The sequence below is a fragment of the Vigna unguiculata genome, chromosome 2, assembly GCF_037176805.1.
Source record: "Vigna unguiculata cultivar grain cowpea cultivar isolate G323 ecotype 2 chromosome 2, ASM3717680v1, whole genome shotgun sequence".
Taxonomy (NCBI): Eukaryota; Viridiplantae; Streptophyta; class Magnoliopsida; order Fabales; family Fabaceae; genus Vigna; species Vigna unguiculata.
The window spans coordinates 1454375-1466636 of NC_140793.1; the positions used below are offsets into that span (position 1 = coordinate 1454375).

General features: G+C 30.0%; 1 protein-coding gene across 1 annotated transcript; it reads right to left on the bottom strand.

The window, feature by feature from the left end:
- Window positions 1-1122: 1122 nt before the first annotated feature.
- Window positions 1123-5277, bottom strand: BUBR1 (BUB1-related (BUB1: budding uninhibited by benzymidazol 1)). Its single transcript, XM_028057356.2, has 11 exons — window positions 4922-5277; window positions 4770-4829; window positions 3690-3834; window positions 3451-3608; window positions 2952-3036; window positions 2797-2860; window positions 2671-2716; window positions 2324-2483; window positions 2096-2178; window positions 1551-1628; window positions 1123-1460 (listed from the first exon to the last, which is right to left on the bottom strand). Exons 1-11 carry the CDS (start codon window positions 5122-5124, stop codon window positions 1397-1399), a joined length of 1146 nt encoding a protein of 381 aa, XP_027913157.1. The 5' UTR covers window positions 5125-5277; the 3' UTR covers window positions 1123-1396.
- Window positions 5278-12262: the final 6985 nt, after the last annotated feature.

Here is a 12262-nt window from a genome sequence, read left to right on the forward strand (position 1 = left end):
TAAATTTGGCACCCCTAAAATTTTTATTCATGTTTTGTCACTGTTTGTATCTTGAAAATCGATAAAATCAAATTCTGAAAGCCGGTAATTTTGGATTCTGAAAGCCGGTAACTCCGGCTTCTGTAAGCCGGTAACTATAAACCAAAAGGGTAGTAGTGGAATTATAAAAAGTTGGGGGTGTAGGAAGAAAAATTGGGGGTGCAGGAAGAAAAATCCAAATAGTTTTGTCCATTGCTTAGTAAAAAGTTTTAAATTACATGTTTTTGGATAAGTTCCAAAATAGTCTATTCAATAATAAATTCAATTTTTTTGTTTTCATAAGGTTTTGAAACTATATTCGGAATTGAACAATTAAGAACATTTTCAGTTTATGAAATCCATAGCTGTATTTTAGATTTTAAATTATACAATCTGAAATATTTTTGTATTATATAATATTAAACCTTAAAGCATAAAATTGTATGCTTCGTCATTTTTTTATATAATAAGAGTGGTAGAAGAAAGTATGGGGTATAAGAAGAAACTCTTCCTCAAATAAAAAGGTGCAGGTTAGTACACTCTCATAGGCATCTCCATGGCTTCCAATTACAAATAATAATTGCTTCATACTTTCATAAGTTCAATTAAACTTTTGTTATTCATAATGAAATAAGAATTACATTTGACAATGATGAATTGTATTTAGAAAAACCAGTAATTTGCACCAATGGCTCCTTGATTTGGAACAACTACAAACAAGAAAAAATGAAGTTACTCAGATTGAATACATTGTCGGGAACTAAATGATATTTTTATCATACTTATTGCCACACAACTTGATATTTTTATCACACTTGCTGTTACACAAATGTCTATTCATAAAACTGGTTGCTCAATTCTGCATTATTGGAGACAAATTAGTTGTTCAAAGCAAGGGTTCTCTCATTTTGTGCAGCTTATACAAATTCCAAATGTAAAACATATTTAATTCCTTTTTAATTAATAATTAGCTTTCACCACCCACTATAGATTGCTCCAAGCCTCAATTTATGGTTGCTTAACTTAATTTTCCTGTGTTTCATTATGTTATATATACATATTTTGTACAATGACGATTGGTATTTCAGTTATCAGTATATGAAGTATACGCAATAAACCCCAGCCAGTTAATAGCATAAATACAGGTAGAAAAATATACTAATTTTACAAATACTAGAGTTTTTTGCAAATGAACTGAATTGATTCGAAGTAATGTTCTCAAACATTAAAATTTCTTAAATTTTCCATCCAAGCAATTCGAACATCGTTTTTAACCAGAAATACACTACCAACTTGAAGCAAATGTGGGTCAAAGCTTTCTAGGGGAAAGCTGAGAATTATTGAAGAAATGATGGCATTCTCAAAGAGGTTGAATGAGTTATCTAGGGAGGCTGTTCTGAGGAAAGTTGCGAAGTGGATTCTTCCTTAGTAGCTCTGTTTCCCTGAAAGGAAGAACAATACATGCATGTGTCAATTAATTCATCAGGACCCTGCTCAATCATCTGTGGTCAAACATTGCCACGTGAAGTTACCTTTTCAATTCCTTGTCGTCCTCCTGCTTAATCTTCAAACTAGGGCACTTAAGACCCTCTTCTTTTGTACTTTGTGAACTGTCAATCAATGTACACCAGAAGCACATAAGCCTTCATTTCACTGAATAACATTATCTCTTGCTGATAAAATATGTTTGATGTTCCTATGTTTTGGAAAAAATTGATTTTAGTCCCTTCATTTGCTCTAATTGTTAGACAACATCTTTCGTACTGCTATTTTTTTTTTTTTATCGATAAATGTTAGTTGTTAACATTTTGTTAGTTCCAGGAGTTTAAATCACAACTCTCCCACCCTCCTTTTCAAACTCATCAAACCAACCTTATTTATATCTCCCACTCCCCCTTCACCAACTTTACCACTAAAGTCACCTTATAACTCCTAATATGAAAAATTAAAGAATAGTGTTTATTTAACCCCATTTTTAAAGGAAACTTGTGTGCGTGGGTGTAATGGTGGTTGCCAATTAAGAAACATCTCAACGTAAATTTGACAGCCAAACTGAATTTGTGCAGATTCGACTTACTCTTGACATTCTTCATCAACAAATACTGGGATAAAGGTACTTGGAGTAGCCCCTCCAGCTCTTGTTCCAAGTCGCTGTGGAACCTGAAATCATTGAATATCTTGGGCATTAAATGAATGTAGAAGCACACACCTATGAAATCATTCAACAACTTGGGCAATAAAGTACAGTTTTGTAAGATTATTGTAGTCAACCATGAAATGCAAGCAAAAGGTTGAAAATTAGTACCTTAAAGGATTTCCACTTGCCAGGAATTGCATTGTTCTCCTTATTTCTGTCAGCTCGAGCTCCAAGTGCGCGCCAAGAGTGTGATTGGTCTGGCTGATGAGGATCAGTTTCACCAGTTGCACCTGAATCTTTATAAATGGAAAAGGGAGCTGCTCGAATCCTACATGAAAGAGAGAACAATATGATGGACACCTTCATATTAGAAATGCCTAGGGAGGAATGTTGCGTGAGCTTTGAGTTAAATTTTCATATATTTCTATGCAAGAGAAAATTGTAGTGTGCAATTCGAGAAATAACCTAGCAAACTCCAAATACCAAAAATAAAGCCCAAGAAACAGTCAAATTACCTATCATTCTTATCACAGTTCGTGATCACAGTGGACAGGGCAGAACCTGCAACCACAGGGAAAGATGTTCAGAGTTAAAATTCATGATTTTGAAACAAATGATTGTGCACCAAGTAAAGGACTCACGATTTTCTCGATTGGCAAGAACAGTTCCAAAGCTACGTGAGGGTGCCAGTTTTTCTACCGAATCCTAGACAGCAAAAGAATATAGTAGATACATCAAAAGATCATTTTAGAACTATAACAGTTTCGAAGAAGCACTCAATTGGAACACCACATACATCTGTAGCTGTTGTTGGCCTTGCCATCGAGTGTGCAAGAAATTTTCTGTAAGCAGCCTTCAATTTGTCATCTGGTTGAGCATTCCTGAAAAATGGAGTAATCAAATGAGGGATAGCATTTGCAAGTCTGCAACTCATAAAGTTCATAGGAAAATACGACATCAAAGAAGTACGAGATGCTGACACAAAAAACCACCAAACACTTGTCTTATGAACCACAAAGTCGAAAACCCAAGGCGTAATAAGGGAAGTGAAATGCACCAACATTTCCAAATTTGCTTACATGGACAAGCACTTTGAGTTATTCGATTGTTTTTAGAATGTCTGAGTTAAGTTAGTGCTCGTCCAAAAATACTTTTCAGACCAAAAGATACAAAGGGTGTCTGTTTAACAACCAGAAGTACTTCTAAAAATATTATCCAAAAATCCACAATAAAACTAACTATTATCAAGCGAGAAAAGACTTCATTCACAGGCTCCAAGAGATTAGGGTCCTTACCTCGATATGCCAAGCTCGAATATCTGGTTAGCAGCTTTAAACTTGTTCTTAGATTCCAAGTGCAAAGCATAAGAAATGTAGAAATTGGAATGAGATTTTCCAATTCCATTTGCATCCAGAAAAGCATAAATAACTTCTGCATCGAAGCAATTATCTGCCTGCAACATTTCTTAAATTATCACAAATAATTGAAGTAACCACCAGATTGATACACACAAGATTGTCATTAGAGCACCCACATATTCAAGCCACACTTTGAGGTAGCGCAGATCATCCTTATAGCGCTCTGAGTGCCAAAAGGCACGCACACACTGCTCATAAATCACCACCAGCCCGGAACTGTCTCCACCGGGAGGAAACGCCTCCTGAACCCACTTGATACACCTTCAACATTTCAATAACTTCAATAAAAACTCTGTCCTCTTCTCCATTATTATTATTATTATTATTATTATTATTATTATTATTAATTTAATACATCTTAATTTCTTAATTATTTGTACCTAGAAATACTCTACTCTTACTAATGCAAAAATTACTCTAAAAATATCATATGATACAATGGGGCAGAGGTCCAAAATAAAGAAGATTAAGTGGTCAAAAGATTTTACAGGATATAATTAGAATATTATTTATTTTACATTTTAATTTTTCTAAAGTTAGATGACAACACTTGTAGGATGCTCATTTAATTCTGTTGTATTTTTGGTTATATGAATGTATGTCTCTTTACCTATCAATTATGATGCACCGATAGGTGTGTAATAAGTGATAAGATATGTGTTAAGAGATGTGAGTTTGGGTTGAAAGCCTATTGACCATCCTTGAAGAACATGAATGTTTATCTCTTAGCTTCTCTTTAGTTCTAATAGTAATTTTTGGTTATTTTCCACTAACTGTTTCATTTTCTTTCATCATCATATTAGTTAAACTGAAGTAATCTGAGTTGTTTGACTTAAAAAAAAAATAAAGAGTAATTTAAGCTACCAAATACATACTTTAGGGTTCATGTGGGGGGATTTACTTGAGACATGTGGAACGATTAGTTTTAGTGCGTATAACGACAAAAATGAAATTTCAACCTTGAACACCATACAAACTCTCCAAAACCCCACCAAATTGAGCTATAATGAGACCCGGAATTATTTACTACAAAACAAACATCTTTTTTTCCTTTTTCAATCACTACGATTAAACCATGATGCTGATTTACATTATTATAATTAAAAAATAAGATGATATAACTGATAATTAACCAATATTTTTGTGGTAGAAATAAAAAAGGTGAATAGAAATGTTAGAGGGATGCAGATACTGACTGTAGCCAGGGGAGGAGAGGGTCGTCGCCCTGGTATTCGTCAATGGCTTCGATGAGTTTCCTGTTGGAAGAAACTCAGAAGTGAGATGAAGAAGAGATCAGAAAGAGAACGAAGAAGAGTGAGAGAGAGAGAGAGAGAGAGAGAGAATGAACCTTCGGTGTTGAAGGAGGGATTTCTTGAGGTGAGTGTGGGTGTGGGATTTGAGGGCGTGGTTGAGGAGGTTAACGTTGCGGCCTCGCTTCAGCGGCCTCACGTTCTCCTTGAAGGTCTCCCACTCGTTACCGTTGGTTCTCTTCGACGCCAGAAACTCGCTCTCTGGATCGATTGTTGTGTTCTTGATCTCACCCTCCGCCATTGCTGCTGCACTGAAACGTTTCTCTTCGCTTTTTGAAGGGAAAGGGGAAAAAGGGAAAAAAACTTGTTGAAGGTGAAGGGGGGAACGGTGCTGGGTTTTGTGGTTCAAATTTTGAAAATATAAATTATGCTCATTCTCATCAACTAGCCGTTATATCTCGTAGAATCTAGGAAGGAGAGGACATATAAAAGTCGCAAAATAAGGATAAGTTTTTTCTTCTGAGTTCATTACAAAGTCCTACCGAAAACATTGTAAAAGTAGTATTAAAGAATTATGTAGTAATAATTGTTTGAAAGAGAAGTTATTTAATTATTTTGAAATAAAAAATTATTTAATTATTTATTTTAGTAAAAGTTTACTTTTATTCATTTGAAATTGAAATTATCTAATTAAAAAGTGACATGAAAGCAAGTAATCATATGGTGTATTCTTCTTATACCATGCTATAGTATAAATTATAAAATATTTGACAAGCTATTTTCGTATAACTTAATTTTAATTATATTTTAGTTGACTTGTTACCTTGACAAAATCAACAACATAAATTATTTCCATTATTGATTAACATTTTTATTGTTTTTAAAATACTTGTTATTTAATTATCTCTAAATTACTTTAAAAATGTCTAAAGACTCGTCGATAGTTTTTAAATGTTATTGGAAGACCAAAAAAAATTAGGAGTAAAAGCGAATTCATTTATTATATTTATTATATGTAACAACTAAAATAAAATTCATTACCAGGGTTCCTATAATTTAAAGTATTAAGCGAATTTGGCCAGAAAGATGCAAGAATGTATATAAACTCATGTATGAAGTGTAGTTAGAGTCAATAGTGTAAAAAAATTCAAAAGTGTAAAAAAAATTCAAAAGAAATCAAGTACTTGCATCAATTGAACTAAAATAGGAAATCAGTACTACATTCTACATATTGTTCATATATGACATACAAAACATCATATTCAACTTTGAATTCTTCCTCATATGGTTTATTCTTGTTTCTATCTGAAGGTTCCTATACTCATACTAATATAGTGATTATTGAAAAAAAGGAACACAAGTTATACACATAACCAGAGAAAAGGGTAAGTTAATTTAAAAAATTTCAATCTACATATATTCTAAAATTTACTAAATAAGACAGTTGTTATCAATTTCTACACACAAAAAACATGCATTTATCTCTAAACAAAACAATCACAAGCATAAAATACAATTCTAGACTTTTTTATCTAGATTTATTCAATGACTTAGACACTCAAAGCCTTGTACCTATCATAAAAGTGGATTGTAGCAAAGGCTCTGGCTCCACTTAGCCTAACCAACTTAAATCAAATTTCTTTAGACAAGGTAAGTTAATTTATGGCATTGTGCCTTTAATCCAACCATAAAAACATCTTTCAACTCTTACCACTTAGATTACGATAGTCTATGTGAGTTTAAAAGCCTAGTAGAATATATGATGACTTTTGATCAACACATATCACTAGTCAATGCATAACACTACACTAGTAAGGATTTTTAACTCTTCTTAGAAGCATAAACCTAATACAATCATACAATTCAATAACTTCTGTTCTTTCATTCCATTTCCTTCACTTTATACTCACAATCTAATCACAACTCTATAAAACATATCTCTTAGCACCAAATATTCTAATCCATACCTCATTTAATATCAACATATTTTTTCTCGAAAGAAATGCATAAAATCATACCAAAGATTCCATTATTCTCATAAAACTACATAGTACATACCACCCAACGCCAGCCAAAAACACAAAATGTTACTCTGACGGAGAGCTCCTTAGGAGAAAAGATCAAACACATGTCCAATGGTTTGAAGTTTCTGCCTAACGGTGAGCTCCTGCACCCAGCGATGAAACCCACCCAGGAATGAAACCAATGGCCAACACTCAAAGCCCTAAAGCTCACTAGAATTTAAACTCCATAATGGAGCCCAACAAATGCTCGAGTGGCTCCTAACCCTAGCTTCCCTTAGAGTCACTATCAAAGGAGCGCCTAACGGCCTAATCGTGACACCCAACACTATGTTCCACTAGGACTCATTATAAAGTGAGCGTCTAACAATACAGAATGGCACCTAGTGCTCTAGCCCTTGTAGCTTACTAACTTAGCCATTTCAAAGTGGTGCCTGACGATATATACCCTACGCCCAATGTCATATCAACAAACAAGAAAAATCTTGTATTTGGCTTGTGAATTGACTCAATATGGTATTTTCTACTTCTTTTCTATTTCAATTCAATACATTTAAAAACTTCCATACAAACTAATTGCTCAAACTAGATACTAAATTCTCAACCCTCCACGATTCAAATTCATAATCAAACCAATAACACATATATACAAATTTCATCAACTAACAATTTCACACAATTCATTAATTCAGTAAAACTCAATTCAACCTCAATTTCTATCAACAACTGAAAATATAAATATTGATCATTAACTTCCTTTACTTATAATAAAACCTTTTTTTTCACACTAAGGCTCTTTAGATCTCTATACAACAATCACTTAAATAATAGATAAAGACCTCAATTAGATATTTAAGCATAACATCTAGATCATCGAGCAACAAAGATTCATTAAGAGCACATTTGAGTCACATGCAAAATTCTATAGTTCGCATGCAATCCAACTAGCTAAATGTCTAAAAGAGGGCAAAAAGAAAACTTATTTAGTTTGACCCTTTAATCGAATGGTTGTGTAGAACTCTTCACTAGGAACGATTCTAGGGATTTTAATCTTCAGAAAGATGAAGATTGTGAGTCAGTAAACCAACTTGTAGAGAGATAGTTTAGAGAAAAGGTTTAAAGAGATTGTGATTTTATAAAAATTAACTTTAGTTATTAGAAATATATTTATAATTTAAAACCTTTTATTATTAAAATATTATAGATTTTTATTTAAAATATCATCCTTGCTATTAAGTTAATTATTAGATTCTCACTTTATTCGTTAAGTAATTTTTTTAAAATAAAAATAACTATTTTACAATTTGTATCTTTTAAGTATTTTTTATTTAAATTTAATTATTTTTTTTATTTGACTTTTTTTTCTAAAATTTAACTATTGTTTTAAATTAAAATAGTTATTTATAATTGTTCTCATCAATGCACCAAGGGAGCGAAAGTGAGTGAGTCTTCATAGGCTGACATGGTCCCGATCTCCGCGCGAGGATGTAATGTTTCTCATAGTCATTATCTAGCAAATGTGAGGTGAACTTTCGGGAAGTAATGGATGGTTAGGCCTGGAACACGTAGATACTGGGTAGGCCGGGGAGGTACAATAATAAATAAAAAATTATCTTAAAAAATAAAATTAATGAAATTATAAAAATTATTTAAATTTACTTTTTTATCATAAAAAAAATAATAGAGATACATGTAGTTTTCACTTGTTTATATAATAATAATATTTAGTTATTAGTATATACGGACAGTAACAATACTTAATATATTAGCATACATAATCATAAACTTATATCCTTAATCACTTCTAGAAAAAAAGAATAACTAAATATTTTTTTAAGTTAAAATTGTTTTAGGTATTAGTTACTTATAGCAACTATCTATCATTAAAATGAGTCTTTTAACTTATTTATAAGTTTATTTCACGTTTATCTTTTTTTTTCTAATTTAAAAATGTTCAAGAAAAAATTATCCAAATAGACTTTTTTTAATAATATAGTTTAAACATATACTTTCTTGTAAAAGAAAAGTTAAAACATATAATTTAGGTTTTGTATAGATAAGAAATTCTTAATTTTGTCCCTGCATGTTAAAACGATGACACATTAATTACTAATTTGATCTTTGACATTATCCTTCCTTACTCGTTTTAAATTCAATCTCTACACATGTCTAGTTCTTAATTATAAGTATATGTTACAACCACTAATTAAGAATATGATACTTGTTCAAGAAAAAATATTTTTTGAAATGAAAGTATTTGCCATCAAAAAATTATAAAATGATCATTGTTATGCAAGTCACTATTAAATTAGTGAATATATTTCTAAAAGTAAAAATAAAACTATTCTATGAAGTATATCTCGTATTTATATGTAACAGTGATTCGATCCCGTATTCATAAATATATAAGTATATATTAAACATAAGTGATGATTTCATTGTCACTATTTTGAGTTTATAATAATAATTACTATTAATTATTATCAGTATTAAAAATTTTGGCCTCAACTCATTAATTTCATTCCTAATCAATAATCAATCCCAACAATTTGGAGCATAAATACTAAAATATTAATATTAATTTATTTGCATTAAGATTCCTTGCATTTTAGCCTACCGCACAATAATAATAATAATGAGTATGTGGATTGATGTACATAAATTAAAAATAAAAAAGTTGGGAGAATATTAACAAAAGTAATTGACCAATTTTTAATCGCAATTTTAAGTTGTTATTAAACAAACAAAAATTAATAATTTATTATTTATTACAGATTAATAAAAAAAATTATTAAAATATTAAAGTAGAAATGAAAAAAAAAATCAACATGTAAATATATGATATTAATAAAATAATAAATAAAAATACTTAGTACTATTCAATAAAGTAATAAAAAAACTAAAAATTATCAATCCACACTTCAATTCGTGTGTAATATGTTATAGAAAATAAACTTGTACGGACTGAAATGTTTAATCACGCCACGTTCTTTTTATTACAGATTATGGTGTTAATCAGTATGACTTATCTGGAATTATTATTTTTAAATATTTTTTGACTAATATTTTATTAATTTATATGGTTTTGACTATAAATAAAGATTTTATATCTGTTTGTAATAATTGAAATGTATTTATAAAAGGAAAACAACGAAAACAAAAAACGTTTAACACGCGATACCAAACTTCATAGGCCCATTTAAGTTGTGGGCCAATTTGGTCCTTGCAACTTAAAAAGGGCCCATTCATCATTTGACTTTCTGCACACCAACCCCTGCATGTATGTAGCTTGTGAGTCAGTGATGTAAGATGTTATTAAAAGACTTTGACTTTTTGTCAGACAATTTTAAATCATATTAAAATGTATAATTAATTCCTACCACCATAATTTTCACATTTTATTAAAAACAATAATTTTCCTTCTCAATAAAGTAGGAATCATTTCAAATAAATTATTATTCTTTTTTCAGACTTTTAGGCTCTTTTTCACCATTTAATTCTAGTCAAATGTTCAGAATAATTATTATAAAATAAATATTTTTTATTTATATAACAATAATACTTAGATATAAAAAAATTGTAAAATTAAGGCTCTCTAATTAAAATTAATTTATTTTTAAATATTATGCAATCAAAATCATTAATATTAGATTAAATTACAATTTTTATAATTTCTAACCCTTTTTCAGCCTTTTTTTTTTGGCTCCTTTTTCACCATTTTTGTTCATGTGTTTTGGAATATATGTAATTCTAGTCAAATTCTGAGCATGTTTGATTTGTATTATTTGATGCAAATGTACTCTAGATCTTACACATTCATTTAAGCTACAAAACAATAATAATTTAATTACGTATTATCATTATTATGTGATTAAATAAGCCCATAAAGCATATAAATTTTGTTCCCTATTGTTTGTCACATCACATGGCTCCAATGGCATGACAACCAAAAACAGAGTAGAATGAGTTGTATAAGAAGAAGATGGTGTGATCTTAGAAGCACTTTGATGGAAACGACAAACATCACATTTTGAAACTTATATTTTAACATGCATCATGCTTTCTTCTTGCACCACTACGCGCAAAACCAAATCTGGATTACGTGTTCGACTCACTATTAGGCTTCTTCTTTTATGTTTAGATCTATATCATTCAATCACCTTTTCAATTCCACACTTTTGGAACCTAAACCTACCTTAGGTCGATTCTACTTTTTGTGCATGTGTACGTGTACTTTTAATATAACATGTATTTCTTTCGTATGTGGTAGAGATTATAGTATATAAATCCTAAACATACATATTAATTGTTTTTGGTTTGTGAAAAAATTTAAGAATCTATAAATAAAAATAAATCCTATTTTATTAAATATTGAGTTAGGTTTAAATCCAACACCTTAATAATATGGGTAGACTTTGTAAATAGAACATTTCAATGCAACAAATTGTTAAAGAAAGTCAACTGGGTAACTAGTTCGATTAACTAGATTTAAAATTACCTATTTTGAAAATAATTTTTCTTTTAAAATAGTCACTTATTTAAGAAAGTAGAAATTCGTTATTTTTAAAATAAACAAATTAATGATACTCAGAAAAACGTAACATATATTCATTTTGTTTTGTTAAGTAAGTTTTTTTTTTCTTTCTTTTCAAATAAGCACAACAAATTTATATTTAATAAGGATCACTTAAGCTAACCACTTATGATTTATGTGAAAACTAAGAGAAAAATTAAATGGGTTTCTCTATAAACTAAAGCTAGTTTATACATAAGTTAATTTATATGTATCTTTTTCAGACAATTTATTTGAAATTTTTTATATTTTGTGTCAATTGGTTTTAGTTTATTAAGAAACTCAATTTTACTTTTGGTTTTGTTGTTGCAGCAAGGGAAGCATATATATATATATATATATATATATATATATATATATATATATATATATATATATATATATATAATTTAATGTGATATGATATAGAAAAGGATGAAACAAAATGAACAAAAAGAATGACTATAGCAGCAAGAATATAGTTTTTTATTATGGACAATAATAGTACCTATTTATAAGCAAGTATCCCTTTATGAAACAAACAAGTGTCCAAAACAGCTAAGGTCATAGACTATTTTGTTTGCTTCTTCAATATACTCTTCTACATGTCTCTCTCTTATCTTTCTTCAATCATGGCTTCATTCAAGGAAACTTTCCATTCTCCATAGAGTTTCATCTATTTCCTGCATTTCAAAACCTAGTCATAAAGAATGATTCGTTGAGCTTTCATCAATCAGAAATAAATTATTCGTTTCTTTGTAAAGTCATTGTGATAAGATAAAGTATTTTATAAGTCTATCCCCCAAAATAATATTTTAATAGATTTTTATATAACAAGTAAACTTATCCCATCCAATTGTTAAATT

Coding starts and splice junctions, on each gene's coding strand:
- BUBR1 (XM_028057356.2), bottom strand. CDS start 5,124: ATGGCGGAGGGTGAGATCAAGAACACAACAATCGATCCAGAGAGCGAG. Junction 3,037..3,450: donor TTCGAGCTTGGCATATCGAG/GTAAGGACCCTA, acceptor TCCATTTTTCAG/GAATGCTCAACCAGATGACA. Junction 2,484..2,670: donor AACTGTGATAAGAATGATAG/GTAATTTGACTG, acceptor TCTTTCATGTAG/GATTCGAGCAGCTCCCTTTT.